Genomic DNA, 18,459 nt, shown 5'->3' with positions numbered 1-18,459 from the left:
CAGCCGCTTCGTCGGGAGCGCCGGTACGACCTTTGTAGGTTAGGAAGGGCTTTTCTCGTCCGCGCGCGAATGGACGCGCAATGGCCGCCCGGCCGTTACGACGTTAAACCGTCGAAATTTCCCGTAGGCATTTTCTCGTACCCGCGATCCTTCGCTCGCGATTCCGCGTTCCCCGCGTCGGGCGCTTTCGTGCCCGAAACGTCCGAACGACGGTCGATCGGTCGTACAAATCGCGCGCATCGTCGTCCACTTACCGGTGAAACTTTGTCGGCCGAAAGCAACGTACGATGCATCCTACCCGTGGCCGCCATGTCCCCGACTCTCCTCGTACGGATTTGAACGTCCGCTCGTGTTCGCGCGGCCGTCACCACTTCCCCGGGGGATGTCGCCGGCAACGAGCGCGCGGCGTTGATCTCAGATCTTCCGCGAGCCCCCCGAGAAATCCGGACACGATACTCGCACTGACTCGTTCGAACCGCGCGGCGGAACACACGCCATGACGCTGAACGGCGTTCCGGCGCTGCGAGCGCGGCGCATGCGCGGACGGAAATTCGTGTTGTCGGTAATGGCCGCCGCTGTGTTACCTGTATACGCAACGGAGCGCGGTACTCTCGCCGAGCGCTCTGGCAGGTAGTGCACCGGGTGGTCGACGGTTGTTCCATTTCACGGGGCTGTGGCCACACGCGCGAGAAATGGGCTCGAAGAAGCACAAAAAGCACAAACGCGAAAGGCACGAAGGTGAGGAACCGACATTCGCCACGGCACGAGTGTACCGTCTTCTCGGTCAGCGGGGAGCCGCGTCGTGTACGCTTCACGGGTTCTCTCTCAACTCCCCTCGGGCGCCTCCGTTGCACGCGTATTTCCCCAGGTTCGTTCGGTCCGTCGAACGAGGCCCTGTGCGACGAGAAGTAAACGCTATGTTGTGAACCCTCGAGGCGGCTCGTTCCCTCGCTGAGGAAGAGCGGTCTCTCTGCTGAACGCGACGCTAACACCGTTAGATTCATAAGGTTATTCACATGTGTTATCGAAAGCATCATTGCACCGAGCCAAACTCTGTACTTGTATTACTCGATTATAAACAAGGATCCGAATGAAAATGAGGATGCGTGCTCCAGAGTGAAGGGAAAGTCTTTCGCGATATTCCGTAGCTCATGTGTGCGTGTCGTGAAACTGATCTCTCTTGTAATCGTTTTTCATTGGGATCCTTCATGTACTCATAGTTTAATGATGCACAGGAATTTTGACTACGTTTTCACCACGGGCAAACTGAGAGTAAGGTTGGAGTAGAAGTGAGGTGGATACGAAAGAGTATATACCGAGCGTTCCACAGCGACAGGTGCGACGTGGAAGTAAGTGACGACGTAACAACGGACATGGACTGGTTGCACGACTGAAGCTAGCTGTGCTTCCAAGATTACAGATGCCCCGAACCCCCTTTCATTTTGGTTGTCTGTTGTATCCGTTGAAGTGCAACAAGATCTCAAGACGCTAAAGTTACCTTTCCTTGTTACAACAACCGAGCGTATGCGTAGGGCACAAGGTACATAGATTTGGACAGCTACAAACTCATACAATACCTGTTGCACTTCAATCACATGATTTCTCCCCTTTGGCTGTTATGTACCGTGGCACCGTGAGCCACACATATTGCTTCGCTTCGCCTCTTAGCGAGGTATTTTTTCGATTTTAATGATTGCTCTCTCTCTCCCTGATATTATTCCCGCCGATTAAGTGAGATTAACGCAACGATGGAAATTATTTTACCGCATATTTCTATTAAGGTTTGTTTACTTTGAGTCGAGCTACTTCCATCTCGCTTCCAGTTTGTTGAATGTGAAAACAAGGTCACTATCCTGTAATAAAGTCATCTTTAAATCAATGCCGATACAACTTCCGTTTCTCTCTCTCTCTCTCTCTCTCTCTGTCTCTGTCTCATAAATGTCCCGTAGATTTAATTTGTTTTACGATTTGCACCTCTATCCGAAAACCCACGCAAGTCACACGTTATAATATTTGACGTTTATACATTTTTTGTGTTGCTATACGTTATATTCTTGATCTCTGCACTGTGCGTAATTTTCCGCAAGATTCCCCTGATTGCTGCATGCGGCACATTTACATTTACGGATCGTGTGTATGGCTTCCATAGACGACGATTTTAGTGCGCGGCTTAAAAGAAAGAAAGAAAGAAAAAATGGAGACGGCGCAAACGACTAATCGTGCTTCTCTTTCTTCGACAGAGAGTCAGTGGGGCACAACGACGGACAAACCGCCTGGCCTGAAATTAATTCTAAAGGTAGGAGGCAGTAGCGGAACGCCTGAGCACGGTTGCGAGTCACCGAGTCAGGCGACGATGCTGTCGCAGGATTATCAGCAACAGTTGGGCAACTATTCGGTTGCCCAAGGAGACACGGAATATGACAGATACATAGGGCACAAGAAGCTCAAGAAGAAAAAGAAGAAGAAAGATAAACGGCACAAGCACCATCACAAGGACAAGAAGAGACGGAGGGAGGAGTCGAGCCAGGAGTCGGTCGGCGATGCCGACGAGAACCTTGTCGAGGCACCGAAGAAGATCCCTAATCACCAGTTGTTACCCCCCAGACCACCGTCCAGCGGCGAGTTGCGAGTGGTTGGTGTCAGCAATATAAGCTCGTTGTCGCCGCATCGCGAGCCGAGAACGTGCGTGCTCAGGAAGATTGCGGAGCGCACGCCGCTTCAGAGACTGCTGGAGCATCTTCTGAGATCGATGGAGAAGCGCGACCCGCAGCAGTTCTTTGCCTGGCCGGTCACGGACAGTATCGCGCCCGGTTACTCCCAGATCATCACCAATCCCATGGACTTCAGCACCATCAAGCAGAAAATAGACGACAATAACTATCAGAATCTGAACGAGTTCGTGGACGATTTCAAGCTCATGTGTGACAACGCCATGACCTACAATCATCCCGACACTATCTATTACAAAGCGGCGAAGAAGTTGCTGCACGTCGGTCTGAAGATGGTCCTGCCGGAAAAGTTGCGACAGCTCAGGCCGGTCTTGACGTACATGCACGACATCTCGAAGGAAGAGCTCGGCTTCGAATTGGGTATTGAGGATCCCAACAATCCGGATGCCCCGGTAACGGAGGAGCAAATCGAGCGGGAGCGCGAACAAGAAGAGCGTAACGAGGAAGCCGAGGAGCTCAGGAAAGAGAATCAGAGGAAGATGAGATTAGCTAATTTAGGCAAGTTCGAGGCGATACCGGACGACTTGACGCCGGAGGAGATACTGAAGCAGGCGAGAGGGGCCGCGAAAGCGGCGGCGGAGAAGCTGAGTCTGAAGAGGGTCAACTCGAAGATGGGTTTCCTTCGGCAAAAGAAGGACGGCACCACCAGCCTGCAGATCATCGTGCCCGGCGACGGGATCATACCGGGCACCAATCAGAGGCCCGTGTCGCTGGGGCAGTTGATAGGGAAGCTGAATCACGGCACGGGCGCGTTGGCCGGATTCCGCGAGGACCGCAGGAACATGTCGAAGCCGGTGAAACCACTGTATTACGGCGCGTTCGGCTCCTACGCGCCCAGTTACGACTCGACGTTCGCGAATCTCACCAAGGAGGAGACGGATCTCGTCTATCAGACTTACGGCGACGAGACCGCGGTGCAATACGCGGAGTCGATCTTGGACTTCGCCAAGGACTGTGACTACACGTTGACCATGGTCGACGATCTGCTGGACATTCTTACGGCCGGTGATCATAGGAAAACCAAGAAGTTCCTCGAAGAGAAACGAAGATTGAAGGAGGAGGAGGAGAAGATTCAGCACCTGCTGGAAAAGCCTAATCAGGATGTGAATCGCAACATTCCGTTATTGGAGAAGGTCAAGGTGGACATCGAGCAGTTGAAGACGCTCTCGGAGCTCGGCATCGACGTCAACTTCTTGGAGAATTTAGGTAAGCGTCGCTCTAGTGAGGTTTACTTTAAGCTCACTCCGCTCAGAGAACGAATTAGCCACGATAGGAGCTATCAATACATGGTATAATCAGAGGAAAAGAGAGAAAAAGAGAGCATAACTGACCAACCATAGTTACTCATGCTAATATTTCAGCTAATAAAATCGTGCCTCGCAGCAAATGCATTTTACTTCTAATAACTAACTTTTAACAATGGCATCAAAGTTCGAACTAGCTAATGAGATTTAGCAGCTATTACAAGACACTTCTCCGAGTGTAGATAAACTAAACGGTCAGTATCTTTTTACTAATCTATCTACAACAATGCGCTCAACTCGCGTTCAAAATTTTCATTACTCGAGTATCTTCCGTGCTGATACCAGCGCGATGTCGTATCGACGTATCGAATTAACCATTCTTAATAACGTATTTGCAGAAGAAGAACTGAAGTACAGCGAAGAACGAGCCGCTCTTCAGAGCCGTCTGGACGACACTTCGCAGATGCTGGGTCGGCTGAAGCAAGTTCAGCACGAGCGTCTGTCGGCGCCACCGCCGGCGCACCTGTCTAATGTTTCGAAGGCGGCGGAGGCCGAAGTAATGTTGGCCGAGAAGATCACCGACAATCTCACCGACATCGCGAAGAAACTGCCACCATCCGCGATAGCGCCTGTCGACGGTCTGCGAAGAGCGATGGGCATCGCACCCTTGGGAGGCGGGCCAGAGCCCATGGAGGTCGAGCCGATCACACACAACCCTACGATCGTCGCCGACAGTTCGTTGCTACCACCGAGCAACGGTCAGGTGCTGTCCAATCTGATACCGGCGACGCCGTCGCCGATACAGAGCGCGAATCTGCTCAGCCCGACCGGCCAGCAGAGTCAAAATATCGGTATCGTCGGCGGGGCGAACCAGCCGCCGATCCAGATACAGATCGGCATGACGCACAGCCAAACACCGCCGTCTCTGCTGAGTGCGACGGAGCCGTCCGGCGTGACCGACCTCGAGTCCGAGCTACGTGAGTTCCTGGAGAGCGACCCCACGCTGGGACATTCGCCGCTTCACGACGACAAAACCCTAGAAGACATCTTATCCGAGTCTTAGTGCGCGCGCGCGCGCGTGTGTGTGTGTGTGTATGAGTACGAGTGTGAATCTATGTATGCGTGTCGTAATCCGAGTGTTTTGGAATATAAATTAAGCAATATAGGCTATATAGCCTCTGTGTACATTTTAATACTTATAATTTCATTTTCTCAAGTACGATTAATAAATCGAGAACATTACACTTTATTTTCTTCAGCTCTCTCTCTCTCTCTCTCTCTCTCTCTCTCCGATCGCTCCGTTTTTTTCTTGTTTTGCGACTGGAACGCGAAGGAAGAGTGATATCGTGTTGAATCGGAAATCGATTCTCTCATATTCTTTCTTTAGATCTTTGAAGTATCGTGTAAAATATCTTGAGATAAAACCTAATATACAAGATGTTCCGCGAGGAAACCGACAAATTTCTCGAATGTGCTCTAGAGATAATTCTAAATAAAAAAGTTTAGATATTATATATTACAAATCAGTTTGGCTCAATTCTCGACATACAGACGATTTTATTAACATTGTAACAGGCGAAAAATACTAGACATTTATATATGGATTATATTTATATACCTTATCTAGTATATTTTCGTGGTTGCACATAATAACAACGTGGTCTTATTCTGCGGCCAGCTTTCGTATTCCCGCTTGGAGGTGTGTTCCAAGAAAGAAAGGAATATTCGCTACCTTTTTTTACTTCTCTCGGAAATTATTTACAATTTAATCCCGAATATATCATCATTAAGGGTGTTGCTTCTCAGTGACTCATCTGTTACGCGATATTGGCCTAATGAAATTTAAGCGATAACCGATACGACACACGGCACATTATTGGGACACACCGCACAATGTGGCTTCTCTGTTTCTACGGCGCGGCATCGCAGTGAAAGAGCGCATAAAATAAGTGCACACGCCGCTATCGATTATTGATAAGTTGCCGCTGCAGCTGCTACATCCTGTGTGCTTCGAGGCGCAATGTGGAGAGCCTCGATCATTCTCCGGTCGAAAACGAAATCAATCGCGGTGCGCTCGATGGGCCGGATAATGCTCTCGAATACACCGTGCATTGTATCGCGACGGATAAGGATACGGATATATGGCCAAGAGCCGTTCCGAGTTTCAAGGGGAGATTAATACGCGATTCAATTCGAAGCTCCGGAGAACTCCGAACTCGGGATTAGCCGGAAGTACGGAAACTCCGAGTGCTTCCGCGAGAGAATCAGAGGTATATAAGCTCGAGACACAATCTTGAACCTTCACCTATCGGCCTTCAATTTTCCCATTTTTCTCTCTACGCCACGGAGGATTCGAGGAAAAGTACCGAAGATTTGTTTAAGATGGTTGTAAAGAAAAAGCCAGAGGATCCACATAAAAAATACGTAAGATTAAGGATAACGTGTAAGGATGAGTGATAAAAGTACAAAATACTGTAATTTCAATGCTTTTGTATCATTATTTGAGAATTTTCCTGGTAGGTGAACGTGTCAATTTTGAGATCTACTTTCTCGAAGCGTCATTTCTCCAACTTCTTCAAAAGTAGTTATTTGCACGACAATATGTAGTAATTTTCAAAAATTCTACAAAGAAAATGGGCGGATTATGCAATTTCAGGATACATACAAACCTGAAAAACAAAATGTCGTGTCGGTCTTTGTGCTTTTCCCCTACTTTCACCGAGTCGGCGAAGGAGCTGCGCGCGCCAGTACGCGTAATGAAATAATCTCTCTTTTCCGCTAAGTTTTAATTTAACGATTAAACGAGAGTGAGAGAAAGAGATAGTGAGTGAGAAAGAGAGAGAGAGAGAGAGGAAGAAAGAAGTGTCGACATCAGAAGATCGACCTCGTGTTTTCGCTTGAAAATATTTTCTGGCTCAATTAGTCCGAAGGGCTAATTGAGACGCACGTTCCCGATAGAATGGCGATTGCATTAACCCGTTCATGCCGGTCAACTCGTCGTCAACTATTGCGTTTCGCTGCGCAATTATACGCGTTTGCGTAGGAGAGAAACGCGCATCGGCCTCACAGAACCCCATTTCCACGGTGCGTGGTTGAGAATGCTTGTTCGATAATAGGATTACGCTGCGAATTCGAGAGTTCATTTTGGATGATCGGAGAACTCTCCCGCCGTTACCGGTCCTCTCGGCTTAACGACAACATTAACGTCACATGCTTGTAGTTTAGGTAAATGTAAACAAAAAGGTCTTACTAATAAAAGAAGCCTGTATACATGGCTATTTTCAACCATTAATAATTCAAAATCTTACGTGATTGTTTGCAAAGTGTTAGAGGACTTTTCTGTTCACATCGATCTTAACTACAAGTACGTAATATATAGTACGGCTTGCATCAGATGTTCTTGCATATACGAGGCTTTACAAGTCACAAAAAAGTTAAAAAATTTAGTAACTGCTTTACTCATTGAATATTTCAATCCTCTCCTTTTCATGATAAGATTTGCGAACTGGAGAAGTAATTGAAAACTTCAATATTCGAAGTTGCTCAACTGAACTAATAGCGTACGGTCCAGTGACTCGGTAAAGCAACGTGAAGAAAATCTTTCTTGAGTAACTTTCACGATATCTTTTACGGTCTTTAAGTTATCTATTGTCGATTCATGTGATACCAATACCGTAATTTTTCTCAACGATGAGTCGAATGTTCGGATACGAGTTAAACTAATGGCGAAGTTCACGTCCGGAACACATTTGTGTATGCGCGTCGCATTAATCTACAGCGTACGCGAGACTCACACGTTGGAATCAGAAAAGCGCCTAAAGTCCGCATAACTGTTGGACACTGCGCACACAGACTGACAGGTTAATTAAGCCGCATTCCCGCTGTTTCGAAAATGCGGCGGACGTGTAAATGACATGCTTGCACGGTCTTCGCGCGGCTGCCTGTCTCTCCGTTCATTCGTTCGTTCATTTGTTCGTTCGTTCACTCGTCCAATGCACCTGCGTACGAGAGAGAGAGAGAGATAGATAGATAGATAGATAGAGATAGAGAGAGGGGAGGGGGACTCTTATTTTAGTTCGTCTGCGCATCGATTTTTTTCGGAATTATGAAACAGCGCCTGGTGAAGATACGATTTATGCATGGCAACGGTGTCCGAAGTTTCTGACGAAATCGCGATTAAATTCGATTAATATCATTCCTCTCATCCGATTACGATATTACTGATTCCCGTGGAGTTCAACAATCTTCGGCGGAGTTGGCCGGGGAAAGGACGATTTCGAATTTGAATTAATCCTTCGATTAAAGTTTCACTCGCGTTCCACTACTCGGAATCTCATTTCCCTAATGCGGGATATTTGATAATGCGCGTCCGACGAATATGGGTTTCCATATTTCGGAAATTACTCTGGTTGTCGACGAAGGGAAACGATCGAATACCCTGACTGATTAAAGGTTCACGCGTTTCGGAGATAAATAGATCGCTAATTTGGCGATTCTACGTTGAAAAATGAGTTGGATCTACTCGATGATGGACAATCGAACGCGTTCTGGTTGAATAAGTTAATCTTGCGAAAAAACAATATTATTTAGAGGAAATAATATATTAAATATTATAAATTAATTAAATAATATAAATTTATTTCACTATATATTAAATATTGTTCCATTAAATCAAAGAAGTTTTTTTAATATTTTTCCTTTTTGAAAATCGCAAAAGTAACTCGAATTATAATGATAGGATTAGAATGGCTCTAATTATGATAGTTCCGACTTTATATGTACATGTGGAGGATTACAAATGGTGTAGATAGTAGAAAATTTCAATCTAGGAAATGGTACAGTATATACGAGGCTGTGCAGCATATTCGTCGTGCGAACGAACGGCGAGGTATTTCTCGCCGTTTTTCTCAACGTTTGACGATAGTTCAATCGCCGAAGTGCAGAAAATCGTTCGGAATCTGCGGTTACGTTGCACATGTATTTGCCTTCTACGGATTGTGATACGGGGATACGAACGAAAGTGTGTTCCATGTTACGTGAATGTTCCACGAACGAGGATACGTGGTCGACCCGGAAATGAAGTCGGTGTCCGATTTTCATCCGTACGTTGATTATCTGCGGTTGCGACGTGTCGAGAAATTTTCATCATCGAGGACCCACGGGAGATATTGCTATTTTTCCATATCGGCAAAAGCCGAGAGAGCAGCCCATCAATTGTTTCATACCACGTCATGTTTTATTTCACAGCGCTGTTTTTTTTATCCGTGAGAAGGGCTGTTAGGGCCGAAAGGTTGCGATAACTTGTCGGGAAACTTTACAAATGAGAACCGAAATTTAGAAAATAAAATATCTCACTTTGCACACATTTCGCGATGATTCTTGGTTGTATTAAAGTAGTTGGTCCGCGTTAAACTATTTTTTTTTAATTTTAAATAAAAAAAAAAATAATTTTAGCTGCACATTGAAGGAAATACTATTTATATATCTGTGAAGTTATTTTTCATATATATATTAATTTTGATAAAGATAGGCTGAATTTAATAATCAGTTCGCTACAAAAATGATTTTATTTTTTTTTCTCGAATGAAACCTTATTTTCTTTTTCACAAGAATCTTTATTTTTAGATGTTCAATTAATTCAACTTTTTGGAGCCAACAACATTACACTATTTTTTTCCATACCTTCAAGTATCCTGTATAAAAGGATTGTTTTTTTCTTTCATTCATATAAAAGTTATGAATTTTTATCTGAAATCCCGTTTTTTCGATGTTTCTGCTCTGATTTCAATCTGTAAAAAATAAGTAAAATGCAATCCGACTTCTACGATTGTAAAAACTTGTTATTAAAGCTTTCACAAGCATACGTGAATTTTTCAGAATTTTATACAATCCGGAACGGTATAAAAACATACATTGTCCCTCAACGATGTAGATTGCCCATGGAAAATGCTAAATTAAACATTGCTGACGGAGAGCTAAGATTTTTATGAAAAACTACTGTGATATTAAAAAATAATATAGAGACATTATATACGAATTTTAGAATAATTGGCCATTTCGTTTTGAAAACATAACCATAAGAAATTTATAATTTATAATAATACTCGTAATATATATGTACATATATACATATTTAAATATTCATATACTACTTTCTATTATATGCGTACCTCTTTTAGTTCAACTAACGTATAAATAAAACACTGATAAAAAAAATAAGAAATGAATAATATCTCCGTGTTTATTGCGTGTATTTTCGTCTTAATTTCGTTTAAAATTAACATTTATTATTTAGATAGTTAAATATAGTTATAGAGAAGTATGTTTACTAAATAATAGTAAGCTTATGTAAGTAACATCGACCCTTAATATCGTCACTAAAAACTCTTCATCGATCTCCAATCTTCGAAAAATTATCATACATTTTCGCTTGATTCTCACTTGCGTGTTTTTGAGTTAGCGATACCAAAATACATTTTGATCTATTTCAGAATATATTTCGATATCTTGCTAAGTCTTGAATACACGAAGAAATGATTGAAGTTTTTCATAAAGCCGTACGGTCGACAAGAATTTTTTCACGCGGTGGGAAATTCCCAGATGTAGGCCATCGCACAAATTTTTCGATACTTGAATATGCGAATGCGTCTGAAGCTCGCTCCGCGTCGGTGAATATTCTAACAATATTAAATCCGTGGGCGGCCGACGGGTTAAAACGCTCGCCACGGCGGTTTTCCGAAGAGCGTCGTTTAATTTATCAACGCGTTATTATTAAACGCCTAATCCCGATCTCTCATTACTGAAACGTGCGAGCTACGTTACGAAGTGATTCGCTAAGAAAGAGACTCGTGATTAAGAATACGCACGGGACTTGCTCGACGTTCCGCGTTTATACCGGCAAAATTAGTTATACATTACTGCGCACGGACTACTTCGAGTAATCTCATTAGGGAATTGAGAGTAATGAATTAGTTACACGCGAGAAGTCTCTGCCGCGCTACAATAATAGATACGTATAATTTAATGCGGGCTACATTTGTCATGCGGTCGATTAAATCCCATTTTATTCCTTTACTTAGGCACGCGTCGCTTGAATGTATCGCGACAAAGAAGAAAGCATCGTGAATTATTCAAGGCACTTTATGTCATATCCGCATGATATATATAATATCATCGTATATGTTAATCGTTTTTATTCTCAGAAAAAATCCGGATCGATCTCCACTTTATCTTTGAGATCTCTACGTCGTCTGAGATTTTCTTTATAACATGAAACATCGAATAATAAAAACGCGCAAATATTTTAAACGTCAGAACATCAATATTCTTTCCTTTTCCTGTATAAATTAAAAAGTAGATCCAGATCTATTATCTTTAAATTTTAACGTGAAACTCAACACTAGCGCAGTATTAGGTCACAAATCATCATCAGTATCACAAATAAAATTAAAGACGAAATTATTTAGATCTCGGTTAGAAATGAGAAGTTGAATCGACGTCAACTCAGTCAAAAAGGCTACTTAGAAATAGTTCATTCACCATCAAATCAACGTCAAAAACTCAAAGTCGATTAGAGAGATAAGATTCTACATTTTAATAATAAGAGAAATTCAATATTTCACGTCTTACACAAAAAGAAGGAAAAACCGCGCAAAACTGGCGTTTACGAGTTAAAGTGTTTATTCTTAGCCGTGTACGGCACTGAACGTATTATGGGCTATCGCGATAACAATGTGGCGCACCACGGGGGTTAGGGGATCCACGAATGAGGTAAGTCGAAGTTAATGGGATATTTCGCGGGGATTTGCCCGAGTCGTAAAGGTGCCGGCGAAAGATCTCTAATTAAGACTCGTGCCAACGGCAACAATGCGTCGCCTAAAGTGGCGGCTCAAAACAAGTTGGACGATTAGGTGCGTTAATTACAATTACACGGCGTATCGCCTCGGAGACGCTTCATTTGTAATCTCGTTCAGGTCGCGCCTTCGCGCGAGCTCAACCTCGTGGAATCAATTAAAACCCGACGGAAAAACGGAAATCGGATCTAGAGCGTCACGGCTCGTTGTACAACGACCGATCAAACGTTAACTTTAAATCGCCCTCGTCGAACAGGTAAATTACGTTTTGGGCGGAGTCGAACGTACTCTATTTAAATTGGCCGACCATATGTAGACTTCTATCACTGACAAGGAGACCTCACAAAACTTGTTTATTTCCCTTACTAATAACGTTCAAAAATTCTTCAAAATGATTTAGGACATGTAATACACTAAACTGAAGTTACTATCCAATGACTACTCAAAAATGCATGAAATTTCTACCAGAAGTACAAAGCTCTTTTCATATTATCGCAGTAGATAGGCCCATAATCGTCCCTAAAGACGATTGTTCCCTTTTTATTCAACGACGATATGCTTCGTTCGATATCATCTGCTGGTATCGATGCCAAGGATACGCCAGCATAAAGAGGGAACCGGTGTTTCGGAGTACAGGGGGCATTTGGAGTAATTCTGTTGCGGGGAGCATAATCCGCCGAAAGACCGGGATCGGTATTATTTCGACGTAACATTTCCCCTCCGATATATTCGCCCGAAAGTAGTCTCCCTTTGTGTTTACTCGTGACAATAAACATCGGGTTTTCCATTTTTCCGTATTTGTAGCAGCGAAAATTGAACTCGCGAAAATTGTTGCGGTTTCAATAGCCGGCCGGGAACCTCCTCGCAGGAGCACGCGAGTTATTTCCCCGTGCCAACCCTTTGGGACGAAGAAAACCCGACGGGGAAAAAGCTCTTTCTCCGTTTTCACCGTCGCATCGTACCGTCAGATCGAAGCTTTTGTAAAACGAGCAATCATATTCTCGTTACGGCGAAGAAGATTGTACGACTCTCATTCACTCACTCACTCGTTCGCTCGCCCGCATTCTCTCTCTCTCTCTCTCTCTTTTGTTTACACGGCCGGGGCGGTACGTGCGCGTGTATCGTTCTGAAAATTTCAATAAACTCCATTCACGCGCCGCCTACGTCCGATAATAACGCGAAGGTGTTGCTTTATCCGGCGGAATCTGTATATATTCCCTTGAAAAGGGCCGGTTCGGCTCGATACCCCAGGCCTGTGTATGTATATGTATGTGTGTGCTTGTTATCTTGTAAAATATACCGAGGTGCACGAGGAAGGTATACAAATGCATACGAGTAACGCGTTGATAAAATTCATATTGCTTCGATAACAAGGATTCGGCGGCAGCGAAAATTATAAATTTATCTATAAGGATATTAATAAATTGGATGAGGCAAAAATAGATTTTCGCTGATTCTCTTTTTATCTCTTTTGATTTTGAAGTAACGTATGATATGAAATGAAGTTTGTTAAAATTATTGCATTACAATTTTGCACAATTTCTTGAAACTGTTTCGTTAATAAACACAGCTACAGAGAGAAAGAGATAACTATTCTGCATGTTTATTTTAACGCGCGAAACGGTGCCTGATGAGTGTTTATGAATCGCACTCCAGGCTCCACCGCCACGGACAAGAGTTCGTTATATCTGAAATTCTTCGAACGTACGGAAAATTCTAGCAGAATCGAGATTTTTGCGAGAGGCAGAGAAAATGTATCGAGAGCGAGGAACCGACCTTTTCCCTCGCCGCGTTATTCTCGCGGCGATGAGCTTCGAAGAAGTGGACGTTTACGCGTTTGGTCTTCCGGTCACCACCTACCGTTTATGATTTTTCGTTCCGGAATTCCACGGTGCTTCGATGCCCTTTTCATTTCTAATTTTATCGTGAAATCTCGTCGGTCCGTAATGCCTCCAGTCCACTGGAGAATATTAGATCTACATCCAATTGCAGGGGTAATCGACGTTGATCGGTCGTTACGTAAATATTACTCCACGAGGAGAACTTCCCTTATCGGAGAAAGAATATTTCAGAAATTCACTGGGACGTGTTTCCGGGTGGCGACCACCCGGCGCCGAAGGCGAACAGGAATTTCCACGAAAGAAAGGAAAAGAAAGAGAGAGAGAGAGAGAGAGCTCGTCTCTCATTCTCCCATACTTCCCTTCGAAACGTCGTATCGCCGAGGGAGAAGCGGCCATAATTTGTTACCCGAATGAAAAAGAACGAGCCGGCGGTGTCGCGAACCGAAGGGAAGCGCCGATTTCGGTGCCGTATCGGCGGGATTTCGCCACGGTGACGGCTCGGAAGAGTCATTTCCGCGTTTACATTATGCCATGCCGTATCCACTCGGCTTTTATCCACCATCACCATCGCGTACGGCTCGTTCGTCAAAATCATTGACACTCTTATTTTCCATAGACTTTCTCGCTCTCTCGAGGGGAAGCCCATTCGTAAGGTGGATGCTCTCGCTTATTCCTATGTGACCGTGGCATCGTTTCCTAACGTAAAATCAGCGTTCGGGCGGTATAAAGTTGGTCGCGAGATAAAATACCACGGAGCAAAATAGTACTAACGCCTTTTACACTCTTTATCATTTATCCGGAGATCAAGAGATCTCGAACAAGATGACGTTTTACGGATACTACAAAAATAACATTGGTATCAATACCAGATTCATATTCTCACAAAAGAGGGACCTGGGGACACATAATCCTTTGGGAGATTCGATCCCTAGTCATTATTTTGACAATGAAAAGACTTGATTTTTCTTTTCACGTTAGCAGCAGTGTTCGTTCTGAACTGTAGGAAACGTTAAAAGTCATTTTGACAGTGGATAACAATAAACTGTACCTTTTATCTTCAAAGTGTCATTTTTCTAATGAATTCAGCGTTACCATAATTTATCGGGAACTGTAGAACTATCGCGGAGTAAAATAGAATTCGTGTCAAACCTTGCGACGCTGGGCGATTCAGCGTAATCATCGTTTAAAACAAGTTCCTACAAACAAACGGTCTCCGGTTTGCTCTCGTTTCCGAGTTATCGCAAGTTTCGTGTTCCGTTAATTCTTTCCGAAAGCCAGGCCGAATAATCGTTTATCGTGCGCGAAGAACGAAGTTACTCTGGCGAAAGGCGATGAACGCCCGAGATTTTTCTCGTTCGAGAGAGAAATTATAAGCCGTGCTGCGCACGTCCGTCGCGTCGAAGTTTAGCGGAAACCGTGTAACTCCGTGTCGTTGACGAGAGACGCGAGCGAAGCGAAAAGCTTTGATCTCGCCCGGAGGAAGAAGCGACCGAAGTTTCGTTCGTTTGCGGCTCGCGGTTACCCCGGGAAAATATTTTCCGCGGGTTTCTCTCGCTTAATTCGAGATTATCCGCGAGAAAGAGAGAAGACCTCTCTTCGCGCCGCGAAGCAGAAATACTTCGCTACCTGAAAAATTAACGGTTGGGCGTCTCGACTCCCGCGTATTCCGCCGGTAACATTAATGCCCCGGGATAACATTTTCCGCGACCGAGCGAAATTCTGCGCTACTTTCCCACTTACTCGTATCGCTTAGAGGAAGAGTACTAAAATCGACACACATCGGCGACAGACATCGATATATCGAACGATGAACTTCGATCTCATCTCCGCACGAAGTGCTCATACCTTACTACCTGGCAAGGTACTCTTTGTACTCGTCATCGCTTCGTGCAAACTCGATTTCGCTCACCGGCTCACCTGTCGGCGCTCGTTCGTACGTATTTCGAATGCACGGCTCTTCCGGATTCGCGCCTGGAACCAAAGCGCCGCGAGCGCGGAAACGTTCGTCCGCTGGATAATAGAGCGAGCGAATTTTTCGCGGTGAAACGCGCACACAGGCCAAAAGCGCACAATGCCGTGCACACGCATTCGCGGCGATAAATCGCGGATAAGTTACGCCGGTGCGTGTTACCGCGGGAAGGGAGGGAGCAAGAACGATGAATTGCAACCACTGATCGGCCGGTCGTCCCGACGATTTCCATTTCGTATAATCCCCGTTTCGCTTAATTTCTTTCCAACTGCGAATCGGGTGTGTGAGAGATAAGCAAATAATAAACCGGGATACTTTGGGCTGGGATTGATTTCTTCATATCATCGGAGGATCTTCCTCTAATAAACCTCTGATAAACTGATTCGCGTCATCGACCTACGTTATTGCAATTTAGATCAACGGCACTCGATTGTTAGCATTTACTGGGACGTTGCTCTTTCTTTCTCACGACATCGGTCTCCGCCTTTGTATCTTAATATTTTCTCCACTCGCACGATAAGAAGATCTCGTTTGCTGCTGGAGAATTATGTTTCCTATTAAGTAAAATTAAATTAATGCAATCGAGATAACCGGCCGCGAAATTTCTCCTCCTCTCCCTTGCTTTCCCTTTCTTTCTCTCTCTCTCTCTTTTCGCGTATAAATATAAATAATAATATGAATCCGTCCGAGCGTGAAGTGCTCAACGATATCCGCGGTTGAAGCTGCTTTGGTACGCGTGTTCCGCGGTTGATTTTACATTACTGTTACGCCAAACGCCACGTCGCTTGTTTCATGTCAATTCCGTAATATTATAGACAAATGCAAATCTCCGTTTATGCTCGTAACGCAACACACAGGAGCACATGATGTTCCACAGAACGGCGAGGGAAAGAAGGGGAGACGACGGACGGCTCAGCCTGTGTTCCTGCCCGGCTGATTAAGGACCATCAATCAGTCCGGTACGCTAGTGGCCTCGATGCCGAGAATATATATCCAATTAAGCGACTACGACGACAATAGGCGCAGTCGGTGCGACACGACGTCGCCTTTAAACGTTAATCCGCGCATTGTGCCGCGCCAAGACGGCGCGATTATGAATGAACAGCCGCGATGCAGAAGTTATCCCCACTCAGCCCCGAAGGGCCTCTTTTTTCCTCCGGCTCTCCGTCTCGCGCGATCCTCTCTTATTCGCGAGCGATATTTCGGACGGCCGACAAAGAGGATCCCCGTCATCCCCGAGGCGGGCCATATGAAAGCTTAATTACGCCGTGAAAGGAGCGTTAAGTTTTAACTGCTCATAACGCGCGCGTTCGCGAACGAGCGGCTGGGGAATCCATCGCGCGATAAATATTATCGTTGTTAATGTTGCACGTTATTGTCGGAGAGTTTTCGACCGATGTTAAATTTAATGAAACTGTGAATATGCTAACGGACGCGATCCGGTGAACTAGCGTGCAAATATTTCCCCGGGAGGAATTTCCAACAGCGGACTGCTTGCGCGCACGAGTCCTGTTTATGCTCGGCTCAAACGGTCTGCCACTGTTCGCGTTGGTGCAAAACACGCTGTAAACGCTGGCAACGTTTAAATGTAAATCGTCATTTTTAACCGACGAGCGCGTCAGCGGTTCGTTTGAAAATCGTTCACGCGGTTGAGCGATCGACTGATTAAAAGTCGGCCGCGTCCGCCACATTTTCGCGGGATGCGAGGGAAAAGAACATCGCGATAAATTCGCTCGAATGAAATGGAAGGGCGAAAGAGGGAAAGTAAGGGCGTAACAATTTATAAACGCGGCCTGAAAGTGCCAGCAATTAGGGAGAGAGGATTCGTCCGGAGGACATCGCGCCGACGACATCACTATGCCACCATCTGGCATCTTATCTCGAACTTTTAACGGCGCATTTACATTTTTCAAGCACAATGGAGCGCTGGTCGGACTGCGTTTTGCGCGTTCTGACCGTCGCCCCCGAAACTTCCAGAGCCCCTCTCGGAAAGGAGGATTCCTTTCGAGAGCACACCAAATAGACCTGCACGTCATCCGACAATCCGATTAATTCGACCGATCGCCGAGGCGGTAATATTTTCAGGGGTGAGAGTCCCGTGAGAACTCATATATCGCGCGATCGCAACTTGCATCCGTGTCTGTGTGTACGTGTGTTAAAAATTATTCCTTCGTCTACAATGACAATATCAATCTCGCCACTGTTACAGTGAATAAGACAAGAGAAATCGGTATAAATCTATCAAGAGAGATTGCGTGTTGTTGATATGTGCCGTAGTTTAGGGTAATCCGTTAATTTATTTTCTTAAAAATCTAATCGAATTTTAACACTGTATTAATTGAAACGCGATCTTTGAGTTGAGTTGAGTGTTAATTTGTTTCACGGAATTACACTGAAAGAAGGTGATTATAGGAAAATTGTATGTAATTGTATCTGACATAACGCGCACCGATACTTGTGTGTGCATGACACGGAGAAAAATATTTCGATGGTACAGAAAATTATTACTCACTATGGGGACAACAGAAAGATCTGTCACACGGAAAAAATAATTTTGCTGTAGCAAAACTTAGTTGCAAACTGATAAAATTTCATTGACACAATCGAATCATCTTGCTCTCCATATATCCAGCAATTAATACTCTCAACAATCGTTTCTGCTGTTCAAATAAATCTTCTATTCCCATAATAACCAACAATTTACTGTAAACAAAGAACCAGCCAGCAAAGCATTTTCTTCCATGTAAAGCTCGTGTGAAAGTGAATGAAAAGCTCCGATTTGCAAACGATCACGATAATTACAAAATGGAAGAGAGCTCTTTC

At 44.6% G+C, this 18,459-nt stretch overlaps 1 protein-coding gene across 4 annotated transcripts; it reads left to right on the top strand.

The window, feature by feature from the left end:
• Positions 1 to 572: 572 nt before the first annotated feature.
• On the top strand, positions 573 to 6,457 carry LOC106748506 (bromodomain-containing protein 7). 4 transcript variants are annotated; one of them, XM_014627100.1, is made up of 5 exons: positions 573 to 738; positions 1,236 to 1,349; positions 1,401 to 1,540; positions 2,241 to 3,935; positions 4,372 to 6,457. In XM_014627100.1, exons 3-5 carry the CDS (start codon positions 1,525 to 1,527, stop codon positions 5,034 to 5,036), a joined length of 2,376 nt encoding a protein of 791 aa, XP_014482586.1. In that variant the 5' UTR covers positions 573 to 738; positions 1,236 to 1,349; positions 1,401 to 1,524; the 3' UTR covers positions 5,037 to 6,457. The 4 variants fall into 4 exon arrangements, with proteins under 4 accessions (XP_014482586.1, XP_014482587.1, XP_014482585.1 ...); XM_014627101.1 differs by lacking the exon at positions 1,401 to 1,540; XM_014627099.1 differs by having other exon boundaries at positions 1,236 to 1,540.
• Positions 6,458 to 18,459: the final 12,002 nt, after the last annotated feature.

Source organism: Dinoponera quadriceps, unplaced genomic scaffold (genome assembly GCF_001313825.1).
Source record: "Dinoponera quadriceps isolate SergipeBrazil2010 unplaced genomic scaffold, ASM131382v1 scaffold2915, whole genome shotgun sequence".
NCBI classification, from domain to species: domain Eukaryota; kingdom Metazoa; phylum Arthropoda; class Insecta; order Hymenoptera; family Formicidae; genus Dinoponera; species Dinoponera quadriceps.
The sequence above is the reverse complement of the archived record's forward strand: the minus strand, read 5'-3'. Positions and strand labels throughout refer to the sequence as shown.

What these genes read in the sequence shown, in the direction of transcription:
- LOC106748506 (XM_014627097.1), top strand. Translation starts at nt 693, where the DNA reads ATGGGCTCGAAGAAGCACAAAAAGCACAAACGCGAAAGGCACGAAG. An exon ending in CAAACGCGAAAGGCACGAAG is followed by an intron (nt 739 to 2,240) that starts GTGAGGAACCGA and finishes TTTCTTCGACAG; the next exon opens with AGAGTCAGTGGGGCACAACG. An exon ending in CAACTTCTTGGAGAATTTAG is followed by an intron (nt 3,936 to 4,371) that starts GTAAGCGTCGCT and finishes ACGTATTTGCAG; the next exon opens with AAGAAGAACTGAAGTACAGC.